This window comes from Mirounga angustirostris, unplaced genomic scaffold, assembly GCF_029215605.1.
Source record: "Mirounga angustirostris isolate CCGP_5_RB_7025 unplaced genomic scaffold, mMirAng1.0.hap1 SCAF_10, whole genome shotgun sequence".
Lineage (NCBI taxonomy): Eukaryota > Metazoa > Chordata > Mammalia > Carnivora > Phocidae > Mirounga > Mirounga angustirostris.
This window is the reverse complement of record NW_026991718.1, coordinates 88,417,491-88,438,600: the sequence shown is the minus strand read 5'-3', so window position 1 is coordinate 88,438,600 and position 21,110 is coordinate 88,417,491. Positions and strand designations below refer to the sequence as shown.

The 21,110-nt window shown below is 45.7% G+C and overlaps 1 protein-coding gene across 6 annotated transcripts in view; it reads left to right on the top strand.

Annotated features, from left to right (window-relative positions):
• The first annotated feature begins 1,037 nt into the window (after nt 1–1,037).
• Nucleotides 1,038–21,110, top strand: part of PYGB (glycogen phosphorylase B) — a 62,116-nt gene continuing 42,043 nt past the window's right edge. For 2 of the 6 annotated variants that reach the window (XM_064572717.1, XM_064572714.1), the window contains exons 1-2: nt 1,038–1,390; nt 14,987–15,088. In XM_064572717.1, the coding sequence (XP_064428787.1) occupies nt 1,148–1,390; nt 14,987–15,088 (345 nt within the window). In that variant the 5' untranslated portion in view covers nt 1,038–1,147. The remainder of the gene's footprint in view (nt 1,391–14,986; nt 15,089–21,110) is intronic. The other 4 variants (XM_064572713.1, XM_045885329.2, XM_064572715.1 and 1 more) reach the window with 3 other exon arrangements.

The following is a 21,110-nucleotide window of genomic DNA, read 5'->3' as shown; positions in this document are numbered from 1 at the left end:
AGGGTGAAACTCCCATGAAGCAGTGTTCCCACAGGCTCAGAGCAGAGCTGTATGCAAGGTGGGCCCAGGTGCAGTTTCCTTGGGAAACCACCCCACCCCCCATGTTAAGCAGATGTGGGAAGCTGTGTCCAGACACCCCTTATCTGGGGCTCGCACCTGGGTGGAATGGAGGAGGCTGTGTCTCTGTCACAGTGACCAGGATCCTCGGCCAGAGTGGGGTGTTGCCTTCCTCCTGACGTCGTAATTTGAAGGGCAAAGTGAGGGCCAGTGACTTAGGGAATAAGGCTTCTCAGTGAGTAAGGTGTGGTGATTCCTCAGAGGGGTCGCTGTGACACTTCAGGACCGCAGCACCCCTGGGGAATGCTGTCTCCTGTTCACCAGCCGTGTGTGTCAGCCCCGTCTGAGGGTTGCAGGCAGGCTGGCATTTCTCAGTATGAACAAAGTTTTACATTCCTAGCTGTCATTTTCAGAGCCACTCCGCCCCCAATTCAGGAGATTGAGCCCACCAGGCGTTGGTGGGTGCGTTTCTAGCATGCACCCGGTTTCCCTTCCCATTTACCAGGCCTCGGCCGCACCCCAGCACCCAGGGCATCCCAGCTGGGGCAGCCGGGGATCCTGGCCGGGCGAGGGACGCCGGCCCCCAAATCCCGAAAGCCGCGAAAGCAGAGTACGCCCCACCCCCACATGGCCCTGGGGGTGGGGGGCAGGCAGGGGCGAGATCAACGCTCCGACTCCCGAGTCCTCCTGCTCCTCCAGTCTCCTCCCCTCCTGCCGGGCTTGGCCATCTTGGGGGCAGGCCCCCGCTCTTGGTTGGCCTGGGTAAATCATTTCATCTTCCTCACCTATGAAACGGCACGCCCCCGCCAACGTCCGAGGACTACGACCTGGGCCAGCGACCCTGCCCTGCCTCTCTGGAGGCCCTGTCCCTCGGACCGCCCCGCGTCCGCGGAGGCCCCGACTCACCTACCTCCTCTCCCCATGGAGGCCCCGCCCCCTCGCCTCTCGGCCCCGCCCCGGCACATCGCGCAGGCGCGGCCCGTGCTAGCTGCGTCGCCGCAGTGCCCGGCGCCACAGCAGCCACAGCATCCTCGGTGTTCGCGTGTCCTCCCGGCTCTGTATCTCGTCTTACTCCTCCTCGGCCGGCGCGATGGCGAAGCCGCTGACCGACAGCGAGAAGCGGAAGCAGATCAGTGTGCGCGGCATCGCGGGGCTGGGCGACGTGGCCGAGGTGCGGAAGAGCTTCAATCGGCACCTGCACTTCACGCTGGTCAAGGACCGCAACGTGGCCACGCCCCGTGACTACTTCTTCGCGCTGGCTCACACTGTGCGGGACCACCTGGTGGGCCGCTGGATCCGCACGCAGCAGCACTACTACGAGCGCGACCCCAAGGTGAGGCCGGGGTCGCCTGCCCGGGGTCACTGCACTCATCCTGCCACGCCCGCTGCCCCACCCCGGAAAAGGGCAGCCCTTGTGCCGGGTTACCCGAGCCGCGGGCCCATGTGAAGAGAGCAGAGCGATGCGCCTCTCTCCCGGAAAGACGCACGTAGGGCCCGTGCTTGCGGCGTGTCTTTAAGTTGAGCATGGCCACTCTCTGTCCGCCCCCGCAGCCCATCGGTGGTCCACGGACTGGCCTCTTGCCGAAGAGGATAGCCTCGGCTGGGGTCACGTCTCTCCCACCGCCTTTCCCCGGGGGTCAGCCAGCTTTGCACAGGCCTGGTTCGGTCCTTCCCGCCCTGCCACCCCGGGCGCAGAGCGGATTCGGGAGGTCAGGAGGTCGTCTAAGTAGGCAGATTAGGATGTTGTCTACACTCGGCTCCCCGGGGGGCCTGGCCTCGGCATCCTCTGCTTAGGCGCGAGCCCGCAGACCCTTTGCACGAAGAGCTCGATCTTGCGGGAGTCCTGTGCTCCCCGCGACTCCTGAGCCCTGGAGTCCTGGCGGAATTTTCCAGCCTGTTTCTAGCCGGGTGCTTCCTCCTCCGCTGCCCCCGCCCCCCACCTTTTGTTTTTCTGCAGCAGAGTGTGAGAGAACAGGGTCCTGGAACCAGGCCTGGGCAATTTGGTGGTGTTAGTGGGTGAGCTCAGTCATCTGCAGAGAATTGTGGGGCTTTTTTTGGCTAGGCAGTGATCGGAAGAAAATCATTGAGGATGCCTGCTAAAGCAGGAGGGGTCAGGAGCTCAGAGAAAGAGCCCTCAAAGAAGGCTCAGTCTTTAGGGGTTTCCACACCTACCTTGAAGGACATTGTTGTGTTAAAGTTCACAGAAATTAAGTAATTAATCACAGAGATTAATTGTTACTTTTTATATTTTGCAGAAATTTATGCTTATGGCAGAAAAAGACAAAATAGGCCAAAGAAAAGTCACTGATGTGACTCCATTACTCTTAACCATATTAAAATGAAGGTGTATGTACTTTCAGATCCTTTTCTATTCTTAAATATACATACACTTTTTTAAAAAGATTTTATTTATTTATTTGAGAGAGAATGAGAGAGCGAGCACATGAGAAGGGGGAGGGTCAGAGAGAGAAGCAGACTCCTTGCCGGGCAGGGAGCCTGATGCAGGGCTCGATGCAGGGACTCCAGGATCATGACCTGAGCCAAAGGCAGTCGCTTAACCAACTGAGCCACCCAGGCGCCCTACATACACATTTTTAAAAGTATATTGCATGTACAGTTTTGTGGTTTTTCTGTTTCATTCATTGACATTTGTAACTTTTTCAGTAGCTTTCCAAGTTAGTAAATATGCTTCTCCAGTACCACTGGTAGTTTGATAGGCCTATCATACTCTTGGCCACCCATCTGCTCTCAGTTTGTTTGGGAATTTTCTTCCTGCTCTTGACTAGAGAGAATATTGTCCTCTCCACGATATTAAGGTAGAGTGACTGGCGAAGAAAGGACACACTTGCAGGCCTGAAGCCAGTTTGCAAAGATTTGATTTGCAGTATACACATAGGCAGTGGGTAGTTGCTTTGTTGATCGTATTTTAGAGTATTTTCATGAGGCATTAAATGTTTAATAATTGCTAAGAGTGAGATTGATTGCTTTTCCAAACTTACTCTGGGGCACTCTTTTTTCTAAAATAGAGATGGTAAGGACAGATTTATTAGAATACCAACTGGGCTCCTTCACATTTAGTATGCAAGACAGCGTAGAAAGAAGTGGCACCAAATGGGTAAAGCGGGTTTTTACAACAGGGGCTTAGGATGACTTTGCCAGGTACACTAGCCAAGAGGCAGTGGCTCCCCCAGAATCCTTTGCTGATGGCAGAGCTCTGGTTTGCAACATCATTTTTGCTGTCAGTGTAGCAGATGACAAGGGTACAGCTTTGCACATTCAAGGACATTTTCCTGGACCTGGACCAGGACACACCCCAAAACCTTGCATTCCCATTAGAGTGTTTACGTATAATTAGATCCTGAAAAGGACAGTGAGGCTCAGGGATTACAGAAGCAACCTTTCATGAACAGAATTAATCCCTCTAACAAAACGGCTTTCCCAGTCCTCACGGAGAGGTCTGAGTTTTGATTGTTTGCTGTGGTGACTACGGGCGGAAAGTTTTGTCTTTTAAAGAAACCACACAGCCTGTAAGTGGAAGGTTGTTTGCGTGTTCTGTTTAGGAAGGCCATTTAAAACAGAAAATTGGAAGTTAAGTGTTTCAGTCTGGCTAATTCACATTGAAAAATAAGCTCCTCCTCTCCTTTTTCTGCAGAGGTTACATGTTTGCTTATAATGGACCAGAAACAAGCCCCACAAGAGTCAGAACCTGACGGGAGGTAGGCTCCCAATAAAAATCTTGCATAGCTGCACCCCAGCCTGGGAATGACCTTGGGGACTTGTACCACTGCACTTCTGATTGGGGTAGCTGAATGATTTATATTTAATAAACTAGAGTGCTTTTACTTAATTTTTGTTTTCCAGACAATTATGCAAGTTACGATTATTGGAGGAAAAATTGGAAAACAGATAAGCCGGAAGGAAAAAATTAATTTTAATCTCTCTCAACACCGAGTAATAACATGATAAATGCTATAAACATTTTGTGTCCTACATCTTTTTTCTACACTGGTAGCAACACTGCTTTTATTATACAAAATAGTATCGTGCTGTACCTATTGTTTCAGAACCCTTTTAGCCTTCTATTTTTGGCAGTAGCAGAAACAAATGAAACTTGTGCTCAGAGAAAGATTTTTCAGGCAATTAGCATGGCAAATCAAGTCAAAAAACCTGGCTAAAATTGAGAGGGTGGCGGTTGGCAGGAGGCAGTGCTTAGTTCTGAAGATGGTTCAAGGATTCTCCGAGGTAATGGCAAGGCCAGGAGTCTGGGATAAAACTCCAGAGCTGGAATTCCACCCTGAATTCAGGAATAGAAAAGAGCTGGATGGGGAGGGACAGCTTACATGAGTCCAACCAAGCTCCTTTTAGTCCTGGCTTCACCATTCCGTCTGTGAGACCTTGAACTTGGCTGGATTTCTTAATCTTGCTTGGCCTCAGTTTTTTCATCTTTTAAAATGGAGGGTGAGTGGGTGGAACGAGGTAATCCATTTCTGAGGTCCCTTGCCATGTTAAAAAGTTGTGGCTTTGTGTTTGCTTATAAAATGTTTCCATTTTATATTGACATTCCATCTCTGCTGTAAAAGAATCAGAGAATGCTTAAGCAAGGCATGACACAGAAGGTTCATACTAATAGAAGACCTCAAAGAGAAGGTTGGGGCCAGAGAGTAAGGGTAGGGAAACAGGTTGCATTCAAGGGCAAGGTCAGGACACAAAGTGCAGATGTAAGTTCTGGCAACCAAAGCAAATGGCAGCTCATGTCCACTTACGGGAGTCATGGGATCTCTGTGATAATTGCTAGAATGAGCAGGTGTGAGATACCTTCTATGGGATTTTAAAGTGGGTAGGGTAGAATGCGGACAGCTGGCCTACTACATCCCGGCAGTGGATGAGTCTGTTTACTAATGGCTCTTTGCCATAAGCTCATGGCATAGCCATGATGGTAGATTAAGGAAAGAGAGCTCCACCATGGGCCCAAATTGCAGTCTTAAATATTTCTAATAAGATAATCATAATGAATACGATTAATCTTATGGTTTGACTGGACTCAGGACTTAAAGGAAGATGATCTAGAGCAGTGTTTTTGCAGCCTTGGCTGCCTACAGCCTCCACTTACAAGATTTTCTTTTACTGATGGGACCAGCCACTGGAATCTTTTTAACACACCCAGTTTTGATATGTTTCCACTTGTCTTGTGAAGTTGACCTTGTATCCCCTGGGCAGGCTTCCCTGATACCAGATAGCTCAGTTATTTTCTCTGGCTAGAAGCTTGACAATGGACAGATGTTTTGTGTTGCTGATTAACCTGACAGCTCGCCAAGTGGAAGGTAGGGTTAAGCCATCATTTTATGAGATTAAGAAGGCTCTCAGGGTGTGCTATGATTTTTCGAAGAAGGCAGTTTGGCTCTGCTCTTAAGAGCTGTGATGGTTTATTTACTGTGTCACCTTGTCTGGGCCACAGTGTCCAGAAATTTGATCAAATACTATTCTGGATGTTTCTTTGAAGGTGTTTTTTTAGATTAACATTTGAGTCAGTGGACATTGAGTCAAACAGATTACCCTCTGTAATGTGGGTGGGCCTCATCCGATCAGTTAAAGACCTTAATAGAACAAAGACTGATACCCCCACCCGCCATGCTCATGCCTCCTCAGCAGGAAGGGACTCTGCCAGCAGACTGCCTTTGGATTGCAAATGCGGTCCCCCCTCCCTCATCAGATTTTAGTCTCAGACCTCCACAATTGTGTGAGCCAATTCCTTAAAATAAATCTATATATATATCCTGTTGATTCTGTTTCTCTGGAGAGCTCTAACACCAGGTGCTGGTATTAGATGGCTGCAAGGACCGACCCTTTGTATTTTTATGAAATATCGTAACTGACCTCGCTTCTGAATCCCAGCCCTTTGTAAATGACTTTTTAAAAAATTCTATTTTATATGACATAAGACTTAAAGGTTGCAGTAATAATACAGTAAATTCCCTTTCTTCATGCAATTCCCAAACATTAAACATTTTAACACACTTCTTGTGTCCCTTTCTATATATATTAATACATTTTTTTCTCTGAACCATTTCAAAGTAAGTTGCAGACGTGATGCTCCTTTACCCTTAAAAATGTAAATGTGTGCTTCCAAAAATCAGGGAGACTCTGTTAGACAAACACCATGAATGAGTAAACCCAGGACATTCACACTGACATGGTGCTGCCACCTACGGATCTCCTATAGCTTTGCCAGTTGCCCAACTAATAAGAAATACAAATAAGACAATAGGGAGAACTTTATGTCTTTTCAGATTGTACCTAATTTTTCATTAAACAAATCAAAGCTTTAAGCCATTTAGAAATCCGCACATTCTGAGACATGAAGCAAATCAGCAACAGACAATAACTCACTTTTTTTTCCTACCTTATACAGGATGGGGTTCTTAGGACACAGTAAAGGGGGGCGCCTGGGTGGCTCAGATGGTTAAGCATCTGTCTTTGGCTCAGGTCATGATCCCAGGGTCCTGGGATCAAGCCCCAAATCGGGCTCCCTGCTTCTTGGGGAGCCTGCTTCTCCCTCTGACTCTCTCTCTCTCTCTCTGTGTCTGTCTCTCATGAATAAATAAAATCTTTAAAAAAAAAAAAAAGGACGCGGTAAAGGGAAGAGAAGTGAACACAAATTTAGCAAGGTAATCAGACTACAGAGAAGTTTGGTCAACTGTGTCTTGGACAGGATCTCCTGGTGTAGGAATTACATGTGATTTCAGTTCTAGCTGAGTGTCTTCTTAGCCTTGAAACATTTAAAATGAAAGGTGGAAGTAGCTCAGTTAAAATGCTGACTAGGACCACACAGGTTATAAATATTCCAGATCACTTCACATAAATTGATTAGGCTTTGGCTTCTCTGGCTGTGATAAGGAGACTTGCATGATTGGCACTGGTATGGGAGTGAGTAGATATTTTGTAGAGCTTAACAGCATGGAAGGCAGAAGGCAGGGGACTGTAAAATGTAATGTCATGGAGCACAAAGTAAATCTGTTCCCTGCAGAGCTGAGTGATCTCTGTGATCCCTGTAAGTTCTTAGATTCTATTATTATATTTTACGGTTTCCAAATTGACTTTGAGTAAACAGACCTGTGTTCTAGTCCAAGGTACCAGTACCTAAAGTGAAAACGGAAATCCGTGATCCACACTGAGACAGAAATCTGCCAGTTACTCATAGGAAGCCAAGTTTCCCTGGCACTTAATCCTAAAAGAAAGTGCTTGAGTGTGACATCATAGGTTGGGATTTTAAGAGATGAGGTAATAGGGGCGCCTGGGTGGCTCGGTTAGGCGTCTGCCTTCAGCACAGGTCATGATCCCAGGGTCCTGGGATCGAGTTCCACAGCGGGCTCCCTGCTCAGTGGGGAGTCTGCTTCTTCCTCTGCCCTTCCATGTGCGCATGTGCGATCTCTCTCTTTTCAAATAAAATCATTTAAAAAAAGACGAGATAATGCTCAACATCCTTATGGCAAACAGTAGGGGTTTCATAAAGCTGTTGTCCGTGTGACCCTCCAAAAAACCCCTCTGACACAGCAGAATGGGTGCTGTGACATGGCCAGTGAATACTAGGATAAGCCTCAGCTGTGGTGGCGGGGGGGGGGGGGGCGGCGGTGCGTGGAGACTGCTGCCCCCTAGCAGTCTCCCCTTTGGGCTGGCAAGGGCAGGGTGGCCTTGGTGCCTTTGGAGAGGCTGGGGAGCCCACCAGAGCTGGCCTCTTGTTGGGTCAGTGGTCTCTGTCTGGCAGGGAGCTGGCAGTCTGCCATGGGGGCCACTCTGCCTGCTTAGCCACGGCGAGGTGGCAGCTAGCGTGGGAAGACACACAGAGTCTGGTAGAGAAGGGGAGTGCTGCTGCCTTCTCCTGGGTGCGGCTGACACATCTCTGGCCAGAATCTGGTTCTTCTCGGTGAAAACAGTTGCCCCAGTCTGTTTTGGTGCCCTGAATGTTGGAGAAGTTCTTTTTTCCTTTTCCTGCAGAGCATTCAGAGCCTTCTGTTAAACAAAGACTCTCAACAGCCCTTTTGGAGAGGGAAAAGAAATTGGCGGTCTGTAAAAGTCCAGTTCTGTTAATGACTCTCCGCTGTGTAAAGAGAAAATGAGGCTCTGCCTGTTGCTATTCAGCTCCAGCTCCACAATTCTAGTTCCTTACCTCCTAAATTGTCTTCAGAAGATTACTGTGTTGTGTAGTATTTGTGTTGCGCATCTTTTCATCTCTTTATGTCAGGGAGCTTTATGTTTTTCTGTGATGTTACCTACTGGTATAGGCTTTGCATGTAATAAATAAACCCAATTAAAAAAAATGAGGCTGCCTCTAAGCCACTTAATATGTGTTACAGTGGTATTGCAAGAAGGGACCATACAAGAGAGTCAACAGCCCAGCTCAGCACCCTAGGCGGCAGGCCCCCAGGCTGCTGTAGAGGGGTTAAAGGGGTCCCTGTCTCTCTCAGGCTGAAGAAGGGGAGCGTCTGGTTTTTCAGCCAGCACTCCTTGAGCTGGGCGGCCCTGTCCACAGTTGCACAAATGGTGGCTGGGGAAGCTGGGGTTAGGAGGGGTGGAAAGATGCTGGGCCAGGCCTGGGATGACCCTGGTCCTGTAGCAGCAGCAGCAGCAGCAGAGTTTGGGGACACTGAGGAGCTGGCCCTTTGCAGGTGAGCCCGCTACGCTTTTTCTTACGCCAAGCCTGAGCCCTCAGGTGGTTTTGTCCAAAATTGCCACCCTGCTAATTAGGTTCCATTACTCTCCCTGAAAATCTGGCCTGGCAAGGGAACCAATATTGCCTGAGTTCAGAGCTAGCCCTTTGTTGTATTTAGGGTAGACATGGTGTTTCTCAGAGAGGTGAAGGGATCTAGGCCACCCGACTGGCCAGGCCAGGATCTGGGATTGGACCTGAGCATGTGCGATTCAAAAGTGTGTGCATCTCCTTGGGCCGTGCTGCTAGCAAGCCTACTTTAGTTTGCCTTTACTCTGAACCATCTTGAGGAAACTGGGGGAAACCATTTCAGTACATTTGAAGAAATTATACAAGTTCTTAGAACAAATTACACAGCAACACCAGAAAACACGCCACAGGCCAGAGTGCAGAGTTCGAGCTGGGCAGATCAGCAGTGCCTGCCGTAGAGCCCACCTGGGTGGGTGGTTTCCAGGGGAGCCCCAGTGTCACTGCTTCTGTTCCCCTCTTATGCAGAGGTGCATTGGGAGGCTCCCTGGAGCTCTTTGCAGAATTAAATAAACTACAGAGCCCTTGACATCTGTGCTCAACTTGGGAGGAAAAAGAAAGACTGAAAGATTTTAAGATGAGGCCCAACATTGTATGCCTCGGTACCCATCCCTTACAAAAAGATAATCAAGCTGTTTCATAGTGCTAGTTAAAAGTTAGAAACTTTAGCAGAGATGGAACTACAACTACAACTTTAAAAATACATATTTCTATGGGGCTCCTGGGTGGCTTCGTCGGTTAAGTGTCTGACGGTTGATTTTGGCTCAGGTCATGATCTCAGGGTCACGAGATCCAGCTGGGTGTGGAGCCTGCTTGAGATTCTCTCTCCTTCACCCTCTGCCCCTCCCCACATTGTGCACGTGCGCACACTCTCTATAAATAAATAAAAATACACATTCTAGTTAAAGGCAACATAAAAACGTCTTGATCATATTCCTGAGTGCCAACTTGTTAAGAAGCCTCTTGGGGAGAACCTCAAAAGTAGTTACGAAGCAAGCCTTCGTGTGTACATAGGAAAAGGACATGATTGTGCTTGAAACCTTCACTCACACTCTTCTCGACAGCTGGGTTTTGTTGGGCTCTGGTGTTCTCACCGGTGGCTAAGCCCCATCTGGAGGGAGGGGTGGCGCAGTGCTATGGAAACCCCGTATGACAGTAACTCAGTTCAAGTGCAGAGTAAATAGCGTCTGAGAAGAAGCAATGGGCCATGAGCAGTGGTGACAGCAGCTGTCCGCGTGGCTGTGGATTCACTCACTGCACTGCTGAGTTTGTGATGAGAAAAGTCTCAGGAAAGTGAGAAAAGTCTGTCAAAGACGGAACTCGGCGTGGTTTTTTGTACGTATGCATTCTCTTTGAATTTGTAGATTTAGCTGTGTATGGAAAGTTTTCTTCAATTATATACTGAAAAAATGTTTTTAATGTTTTATTCAGGTCCTTTCTTCAGGGACACTAATCAAGCAGATGTTAGGTAGTCTTTGTATTCCATATGGATATCTTCCTCTCCAATCTTTTTCATGCTTCTCCCCCATTTTGTTCACTTTTCCAGCCAGGTCTTTGTTTCCAGCTTTGCTCCTGTTTTGCATTTAGTGGTACCTCCATTTCTGTGGCGGTTTTATCTCTTATTTTTCTTCCCTGGGCTTGGTGCTGTCCTTTTGTTACCTTATCAGTGTTTCTTGACATCTTGGATTAGTCTGTACTAACAAATTGTATTTGTCTCTTGATAAATGCTGGGTGTTGTTTGCCCATTTGCCCATTTTATTTCCTTGTTCTGTTTTCCTGGTTTTTTAATTAATTAATTAATTAATTAATTAATTTTCCATGCAGCCCCAAAGGGGCAAGTTTTCCTGTTTTAAATTTCAGGATGTAGATCCTGAGTTCCATCTCCCTGAGTGGAGGGAATTCTTCCTGAACTAGCTGTTTGCAACTGGATAATGGGGCAGGGACCTGGAGGGTGTGTGCAGCCTAGAGCGAACAGCCCTTCCTTGGTCCCCAGATTTATGAGTGTGTACATGTTTTTGTGTGTATCCACATGTGTGAGTGCATGTGTGCAGGTGCGTGAATTGTGTACAGGTGTGAGTGCATGTGAGTGTGCATGCATGCATGTGCCCATGTGTGGCTGTGTACACGAATGCATGCATCTGTGGGTGTGTGTGAGTGCACATGCATGTGAGTATAAAGTGCTTTATCCATTCCTCGGCTTGAGAAAAGCAGAGGCCAGCAGTGGACAATCACCCTTGTCCTCCCCTTGCAACTTGGTGGTAAAGAGGTATGAGAGCCAGTTTTCTAATTTAGTTCTCCCTGTTCTGACTTCCCATCAGTGTATTTTAGGGAAAAATGGGCAGAAGCATTTTTATTCTATTATCTTTACAATTGGAAGTATTCTACTTAATGTACAACATTTATTTTACTGTACTCTGTCAAAATTTTGTTCATTATTTCTATCTTATGTATATATATATTTTTAAATATTTATTTATTTATTGGACAGAGAGCATGCATGGGGTGGAGAGGGCCAGAGGGAGAGGAAGAGAGAGAGAATCCTCAAGCAGACACCCCGCTGAGTGCGGAGCCCAACACGGGGCTCAATCCCAGGACCCTGAGATCATGACCTGAGCCGAAATCAAGAGTTGAATGCTTAACTGACTGAGCTACCCAGGCACCCCTAATATTTTATATTTTTTGGTAACAGCTTTGAGATAAAAATTCAGATACCATGCAATTCACCCATTTAAAGTATACAATTCATTGGTTTCAGTATATTCACAGAGTTGGGCCATCATCACCACAGTCAATTTTAGAACATTTGCACTACCCCAGAAAGAAACCCAACAGCTTTTAGCTGTCACCCACCCCAAACTCCCTGCCCACTCCTAGTTGGGCAACTACTAATCTACTTTCTTTCTATAGAGTTATCTATATTTTATAAAGGGAATTATATAATATGTGATCCTTTGTGACTGGCTTCTTTCATCTAGTGTAATATTTTCTAGGTTCCTTCTTATTGTAGCATATATTGGTACTTGATTCCTTTTTTTTTTTTTTTAAGATTTTATTTATCTGACAGAGAGGAACACAGAGAGAGAGGGAACACAAGCAGGGGGAGTGGGAGAGGGAGAAGCAGGCTGCCCGCTGATCCTGGGATCATGACCTGAGCTGAAGGCAGACGCTTAACGACTGAGCCACGCGGGCGCCCCAGCACTGTGTATTTTCTTTACAGAAATGTCTGTTCAGATCCTTTGCCAACCAACCATTGGGTTGTCTTTTTTTTATTAAGTTGTATAGATATTCTAGATACAAATCTCTTGTCAGTTATAGGATTTGCAAATATTTTCTCCCATTCTGTTCCTTCCCATCCTTTTTACTTTCTTCACGTTATCAAAAGTTTTTAATTTCGATGAAGTCTAATTTATCTGTTTTTTCTTTTGATGTCATACAAAAGAAACCATTGCCTATTCCAAGGTCATGAAGATTTACTTCTGTGTTTTCTTCTCAAAGTTGCATGGTTTTTTACAGTTAGATCTCTGATCTACTTTGAATTAATGTTCATATATGGTGTGAGGTAGGAGCCCAACTTCATTCTTTTGCATGTGGATATCCAGTTGTCCCAGCACCATTTGTTAAAGAGATTATTCCTCCGACTGAATTATCAGGGCATGCTTGTTGAGAATCAGTTGGCCATAAATGTGAGGGTTGATTTGGGGCCTCTATTCCATTGCCTTGTGTGTCCATGCTTAAGCCAGTACCACACAGTCTTGCTGCTGTAGTTTTGTAATAAGGTTTGAGATTAAGAAGTGTAAGTCCTCCAATTTTGTCCTTCTTCGTCAAGATTGTTTTGACTATTCCAGATCCTTTGCATTTCCATCTGATCGATCCACCTAATCCTTCTAATGAATCAGTTTATCAACCTTCAAGGAAGCCAGCTGGAATTTTGACAGGGATTATGTTGAATCTGTAGATCCATTATGGAAGTATTGCCATCTTATCAGTGGTAAGCCTTCCAATCCATTGACATGGGATATCTCCATTTTCTTTGTTCCCTTACCTGTGTATTTTGCAAATTGGGAGCCCCTTTCTACCTTGGCTCACCCTCTGAAGCTGCTTCTTGGTTCTGAGGAGAATTGTTTAAAAACTGCTGCATGAAAGTGTGATATAATGGTATGAACACAGCTGTAAAAACCCAGAGGGCGACACTGCTGAAACTGAAACTGTGCAATTTTCTTAAAAGGTTTTTGGTCAGCTGCTGGTCAGAATTCTAAATGGGGTATAAAGACACATAGTTTAAAGAGGGTCACTGCATGGAATGCGGGTCCCAGAGTGGCTCAGGCAGGTTGCCTTGTAAAGGCAGGACATCCCAGTAAAACCCTGGCCGAGAAGCCCTGCCGACAGTGTGTGGAAAGTGAATTCTCTCTCTGCATCCTGCAGCAGGCAGGGAACTGATTTTTTTTAAATTGCATTTTGAAAATTTTAGCCTGCAGGAAAGAAAAAATCATAGTCCAGTCCAGTCCATACTTTCCCATGGATTCATATCTGAATCCGAGACACACACACACACACACTCACGGACACACCCCTTTTCAAGGCCTGGTTTTGCTTTGTAACTTTTTATTTAGGAGCAAGAGTAGATTTGCAGAGGGTCACAAAGATAGTGTGGAGTACTGTGTAGCACTCTCTCCTTGCATGACCATAGCACGGTTATCAAAATGAGCTGGCACTGGCTCAGCACTTTCTTCGGATTTTACCACTTTTTCCTCTAATATTATCTTTGTCTCTGGATCACATCCGGGGTCCCCTAGTTTTATGTCTCCTTAATCTCCTCCCATCTGCGATGGTTGTTGGTCTCTCCTTGTCTTTCATGACCTTGGCAAATTGATGAATGCTGGCCAGGCAGTTCATAAGAATGACCCTTAGATGGGGGCCTGTCCAAGGCTCTTTCCTGATCAGTCTGGGTGGGGGGCTTGGAAAGAATACCACAGAGTACCTTCTCATCACAGCGTATCACCATAACCTGGCACTGATGGTATTATCCTTGTCACCTGAGGAAGGTGGCACAGCCAGGTCCCTCCCCTGTGAAGTTACGGTTTCCCGTCCCAGACTGTTTAGTAGATGGGAGTCACCCCAATCCAGCCCCCCTCAGGGGAGGGGATTGGGCACCACCTGCTGGGGGGAAGGATATCAGAATTTTCGGACATTTGTTAACACCACCATGATAATCGATAAATACTTTGGGGGAGACATTGGAGGCTGGCAGATACCCCTTAGTCTGTAAAGCTGTGCCCGCTGGTTTCAGGGTTCAGCGGTGGCTGTTTTCTGCGGCAGTTACACTGTGCTGTACTCCTGGTGATTTTCTGTCCCACTCGTTCCATCTGCGTACATTCATTGGAATTCTTCTGTAAGGAACATTTCTCCCTTCTTCCCCATTTATTTTCCCAGGCTTTACTTTTGATGGCAGGAAGCAGCATGGAGTCCCGTGTAAGAGCAAGACTCTGAGGGCCAGAGTGTGGCTCAGCCACTGCTGCCCCATGGTCCACTGGGGGGTTGTGAGGAGTAATTGGTACCACTCATGGGAAGGGCTTAGAACCCCACTCAGCTCCCAGTGAATGTGGGTGGTACTCCTTCTTGTTTACACGGACTGTCACATATCCCAGTCCCCCTGAGTCAGGCAGCAGGCACTATCCAGACTTGGGCCCAGTGAAAATGGATGTATCCATCCATCCATCCAGTTGTGTTGACTGGGTGATGTTTACCGAGTACTTAGCGTGGGTGTCAGAAGCTGTTAATACTTGAGAGTATTCCCCCGTCACAGGGTTGTTTCATCCTGTGTTAGAGAGGTGAAGAGGTCATTTACTCAAGGGCCTGTGGTGGGGAAGAGGCCAAGCTAAGTTCAGACCTGGCTCTGTCCATTCTGGGAGGTTTGTTCCCCAGCGCTGCACTGCCCTGCCTCCTGCCATCTGGGGGAGGCCAGCTTACATCCAGCAGGGCAGTGAGCAGAGGTTTTGCGGTAGAAGGGTCCTGAATGCTGCCCTTAGAAAGCTGAGGTTGGCCAAAGCTTGGCATAGGGAGTGAGCCCATTTGGGGGTGTGTGGGTAGCCCAAATGAAACACCTAAGGAGGTGCTCTTATGAATTTGCTCATCACCCTAATCTTCCTTGTGTGCGGGGATGGAATATGAAATCTGAGATGCTTTCTTTTGCCTCCTCAGCGCATCTATTATCTTTCCCTGGAATTCTACATGGGCCGCACACTGCAGAACACAATGGTGAACCTGGGTCTTCAGAATGCTTGTGATGAGGCCATTTATCAGGTATGGGGCCCTGGGGCCTGGCTGCTGGGTAGCCTCTTGTGGCTCACTAAGTTTTAATCCAGGCCCCGCAGTGAGATTTGCTGCCGTCTGGGCCCAGGCGTGACTTAGGGCCTAGTCTGTCCTACACGGGGGGAGAATGGGTTGGTGGGTGACACTCCTTCTCAAGGGGAAAACATAAGGATTGGATGGGAAGCTAATGCATGAGCGTGGGAGCATGGGATTGCATTGTGATGCTAAGGTTTCAAGGCTTCTAGAGGCCATTGCACTCCTCATACCCACCCTAGGGGCAGATTTACCACAGGGCAGAAGTGGTACTGTCCCATTTCTTGTCACCTTACTGAACCTCCAGTCCCCTCTTCCACCCCTAGACAACCTCTTGTGTTTATCTTGCCCTCTAGGTATAAAATTGCCTTTTCTCTCCAATCAAAATAAAAACTGTCTTTGCTTAAGGGTCTTCATTAACATTTATCACTTGGATGCTGATTCCGTCCACAGTTCATTTGTGGTTTTAGAGCAGAACTGGAATCCATCATGTCTGTTTTCTGTCTCTGTACCCCCCTCCCTGGACACCATCTTCCTCCTGCACTGCACACTCAGTATACAATTCTTAGGGTATAGATGTGCAGCCCTCCCACCCTCCTGCATGAACATAGCAGGGTCCTCACCAGAGCCTTCCCTCCCCTAGCACCTTCTGCTGCTTTTGCTTTTGTTCAGTTTTGGTGTGGGAGGCGCTCTGGAGGCCTTACTGGTAGCGGCATGAGAGGGACCTCACATGGGTCTCAGGCAGCCTCACATTTCTGGGGCTCCTGTCTGTCCACAGCTTAGTGGAGAGGAGTTGCTGGGGCAGGTAGTTTCAGTTGGCAAAATAAAAATTTGGAAAAAAATTTGACTTCCCAAAATGGGAATTGTAACCTTTAAATTATCTAAAAAGAGACTGGAAGGGAAGATGGTGATGGAATAGGAGGATCCTAGGCTTGCCTTGTCCTGTCAACACCTAAATACCCCAGAAGTCAACCTGAAGACTGACAGAACAAATTCTACAACTAAAGGGAGAAAAGAGGCTACATCAAAGAAGGTAGGAGATGTGGAGACATGGATGGTTTGGGAGAGAAACGGATCATGGCCGCGGTGGTGGGGAGGGAGCCATGATTGCAGAGAAGGGCAAGAGACAGACTAGCACACAGGGGAGCCCACGGGAAAGACGAATCCCCACAGCAATTGACTTGGAAAGTGAGAGGGGCCGAATTTCATGACTTCCTGCAACCAGTGGGGCTTACTTAAAGCCTGGAGTTTTAATTAATTAATTAATTAATTAATTAAAGATTTTATTTATTTATTTGACAGAGAGAGACACAGTGAAAGAGGGAACACAAGCAGGGGGAGTGGGAGAGGGAGAAGCAGGCTTCCCGCAGAGCAGGGAGCCCAATGTGGGGCTCGATCCCAGGACTCTGGGATTATGACCTGAACCGAAGGCAGACGCTTAACGACTGAGCCACCCAGGCGCCCCAAGCCTGGAGTTTTAAAGGTCAACAGGCTTGGCTGGGGTAGAACCCAGGGGCATTGCACTGCTATTGGAGAAAAGGCAGGCAAACAGCCTGCAGACATACAGTGTGGAAACAGCTATCTGAAGAGCACCTCGGGCACACAGTGGGGAGGTTATTTGCTCATCTCGGAGCACGTTGCAGAGAGGCAGCATTCACAGAGACCCCTCTGAGAACTAAGGAACTGGCAGGCACCATTTCTCTCCCCTACCCCTCAGCATACGCACAGGGCCACCTGGGAGAACTGGCACTGTGCCGACACTCACTTGGTAACTTACTTACACCAAGTCCCACCCCATCCCCCACTCCGGTGGAATTGCCCCTCCCAGTCATGCTTGTCTCAGTCCCAGGGTGTTGGAGCCCCTCTGCCAGGAGACTGGCCCAAACCCCTGCTCACCCCATGTCTCCTGTTGTGGGGGCCTCAGTTTCAGCAGTGGTGGAGACAGGTATCATTTCATAAGCAGACCAGAGCACACCTAGTCAAAACTGGCCACATTCAGGCCAGGGACTAAACACTGCCCACAACTAAGAGAGCCTCTGCAAATGACTGGCCTGAAGGAAAAGTGGCCAGGACACAACAGCAGAGTGCACACAGCACACACTGGAGACACTCTCTGAAATGCCAGGTCCCGGGGAACACGGGACACTACACCATGGAACACTACAGAATCTCTTCTTCATAAAGCCATTACCCTCAAGAATAGGAGACATAACTGACTTTCCTAACACATAGAAACAGGCATAGAGACCTAGAGAAAATGAGAAGACAAATTTATTCCACATGACAGAACAAGGTAAGGCCACAGCCAGACATCTAAGTAAGACAGATAAAAGTAACATGCCTGATAGAGAATTTAAAGTAATGATCATAAAGATACTTGCTCAACTTGAGAAAAGAGTGGAAGGCCTCAGTGAGACAATTAACACAGAGATAAATAACAGACATAAAGGGTTCAATACACAAAATGAGAATCATGCTTTATGGAATGAACAGCAGGCTGGAAGAAGCAGAGGAATGAATTAATGACTTAGAACACAGAGTATTGGAAAGTAATCAAGTTTAAGAAAAGAGAAAAGAATTATGAAAAGCACGAATAGACTTAGGGAAATCATTGACTCCATCAGACATAACATATTATATAGATCCCAGAAGAGAGGGAAAAGGGGGCAGAAAATTTAGTTGAGGAAATAATACTGAAAACTTCCCTAATCTGGGGAAGGAAACATAACAGATATAAGAGGCACAGAGGGAACCCCCCCCAACAGAATCAACAAAAGCAGATCCCCACTAAGACATATTGTAATTAAAATGGCAAAATGTAGTGATAAAGAAAAAATAAAGCAGCAAGACAAAAGAAGATAGTTACATACAAGGAAAAACCCCATAAGGCCTTCAGCAGACTTTTCAGTAGAAACTTTTCAAGCTAGAAGGGAATGGCATGATATATTCAAAGGGCTAAATGGGAAAAATCTTCAGCCAAGAATAGTCTATCCAGCAAGGCTGTCATTCAAAATAGGAGAGATTAAAAGTTTCCCAGACAAAAAATGAGTTCATGACCACTAAACCAGCCCTGCGAGAAATATTAAGGGGGCACTTTGAGTGGAAGGGGAAGACCAGAAATGACACTATGAAAGTAGGAAACACAAAGCAGTAAAAAGAACATTTCAGTAAAAAATCAGTCAAGGAACTCACAAAATAAAAGGATGTGAAATATGATACCATATACCTAAAACATATGGAGAAGAGGAGTAAAGAGTTGGTCCAAACTTAAACAACCACCAACTTAATATAGACATATATGCAGAAGATGTTATATAAAAACCTAATAGGGGGCACGTGGGTGGCTCAGTCGGTTAAGCATCTGCCTTTTGCTCAGGTCCTGATCCTGGGGTCCTGGGTTCGAGCCCCGCATCGGGCTCCCTGCTCAGCAGGGAGCCTGCTTCTCCCTCTCCATCTCCCCCCGTTTGTACTCGCTCTCTCTTTGTCAAATAAGTAAATTCTTTTTTTTTTTTTAAGATTTTATTTATTTGACAGAGAGAGACACAGCAAGAGAGGGAACACAAGCAGGGGGAGTGGGAGAGAGAGAGGGAGAAGCAGGCTTCCCACCCAGCAGGGAGCCCGATACGGGGCTCGAATCTAGGACCCCGGGATCATGACCTGAGCCGAAGGCAAACGCTTAAGGACTGAGCCACCCAGGTACCCCAAGTAAATAAAATCTTAAAAAAAAAAAAAAAAATCTAATAGTAACCACAAATCAAAAACCACTAACAAATATGGAAAGAATAAAGAGAGAGAAATCCAAATATATCACTAAAGAAAACCAGCAAACCATGAAAGAAAGAGAAGAAAGAAAAACTTCAGAAACAACCACAAAATAAGTAATAAAATGGCAATAAATACATAACTATCAGTAATCTCTTTGAATGTAAATGGCCTAAACGTTCCAGTGGCTCAGTCAGAAGAGCATGCAACTCTTCATCTCAGAGTTGTGAGTTCGAGCCCCATGTTGGGTGTAGACTTAACTTAAATAAACTTTTTAAAAAAGATACAGGGTATCAGAATGAATAAAAAAACAAGACCCAAGTATATGCTGTCTACAAGAGACTCATTTCAAACCTTAAAGACACCTGCAGATTGAAAACAAGGGGATGGAGAAACATTTATTATGCAAATGGATGTCAGAAGAAAGCTGGAGATGCAATACTTCTCTCAGACAAAATAGATTTCAAAATAAAGACTGTAACAAGAGACAAAGAAAGACAATATATAATAATAAAGGGGACAATCCAACAAGAAGATACAACCATTGTAAATATTTATGCACCCAACACAGGAGCACCCAAATACATGAAACTGTTATAACAAACACAAAGGAACTATTCAATAATAATACAATAATAGTAGGGAACATAACACCCCTCTTATTGATGGATAGGTCATCCAAACAAATTCAATGAGGAAACCGTGGCTTTTTTTTAAAGAAAGATTTTATTTACTTATTTGAGAAAGAATAGCAAGAAAGAGAGCACGAGGGGGTAGGAGGGGCAGAGGGAGAGGGAGAAGCAGGCTCCCCGCTGAGCAGGGAGCCCAATGTGGGATTTGATCCCAGGACCCTGAGATCATGACCTGAGCCGAAGGCAGATGCTTAACTTATTGAGCCACCCAGGCACCCAAAACTGTGGCTTTGAATGTGACACATTGGACCAGGTGGATTTAACAGATATATTTAGAACATTCCATCCTAAAACAGCAGAATACACATTCTTTTCAGGTGCACATGAAACATTCTCCAGAATAGATCACATACTAATTAGGCCATAAAACAAGTCTCAACAAATTCAGAAGGATCAAAGTCAACAACATGCATCTTTACCACAACACTACCTCAAGAAGCAAGAAAAGTCTCAAATAAACATCCTAACCTTGCACCTAAAGGAGCTAGAAAAAGAACAAATAAAACCCCAAACCAGCAGAAGGTAGGAAATAACAAAGATGAGAGCAGAAAAAAATGATATAGAAGCCAAAAAAAATTAAAAAAACAGAGCAGTTAAATGAAAGTAGGAGCTCATTATTTGAAAACATCAAGAAAGTTGATAAACCTCTAGCCAGACTCATCAAGAAACAAAGAGAAAGGACTCAAATAAATAAAATTACAAATGAAAAAGGGGAAATAACTGACACCACAGAAATACAAATAATCATAAGAGTATTATTAAAAGCTATATGACAACAAATTGGACAGCCCAGAAGAAATAGATAAATTCCTGGAAACATATAACCCACCAAAAGTGAAGCAGGAAGAAATAGAAAATTTGATTTCTTTAGAAATCAAATCAGTAATCAAAAAACTTCCAACAAACAAAAGTCCAGGACCAGACAGCTTCACAAGTGAATTCTACCCAACATTTAAGGAAGAATTAGTACTCATTTTTCTCAAACTATTCCAAAAATAGAAAAGGAAGGAAAACTTACAAATTCATTCTATGAGGCCAGCGTTACCCTGATTCCAAAACCAGATAAAGATACACATAAAAAGAGAACTACAGGCCAGTATCCCTGATGAATATGGATGCAAAAAACCTCAACCAAATACTAAGGTTTTTGACATTAGCCATAGCAACATTTTTCTTTTTCTTTTTTTTTTTTTCATAGGAACATTTTTCTAAATATGTTTCCTGAGGCTAGGGAAATAAAAGCAAAAATAAACTATTGGGATTACATCAGAATAAAAAGCTTTTGCAGAGAAAAGGAAACAATCACAAAACCAAAAGGCAACCTAAAGAATGGGAGAAGACATTTGCAAATGACATATCCAATAAAGGGTTAGTATCGAAAATTAATATAAAGAACTTATACAGTTCAACACCCAAAAAACAATCCAATTTTTAAAATGCACAGAAGAAATGAACAGACACTTCTCCAAAGAAGACATTCAGATGGCCAACAGACACATGAAAAGATGCCCAACATTATTCATCAT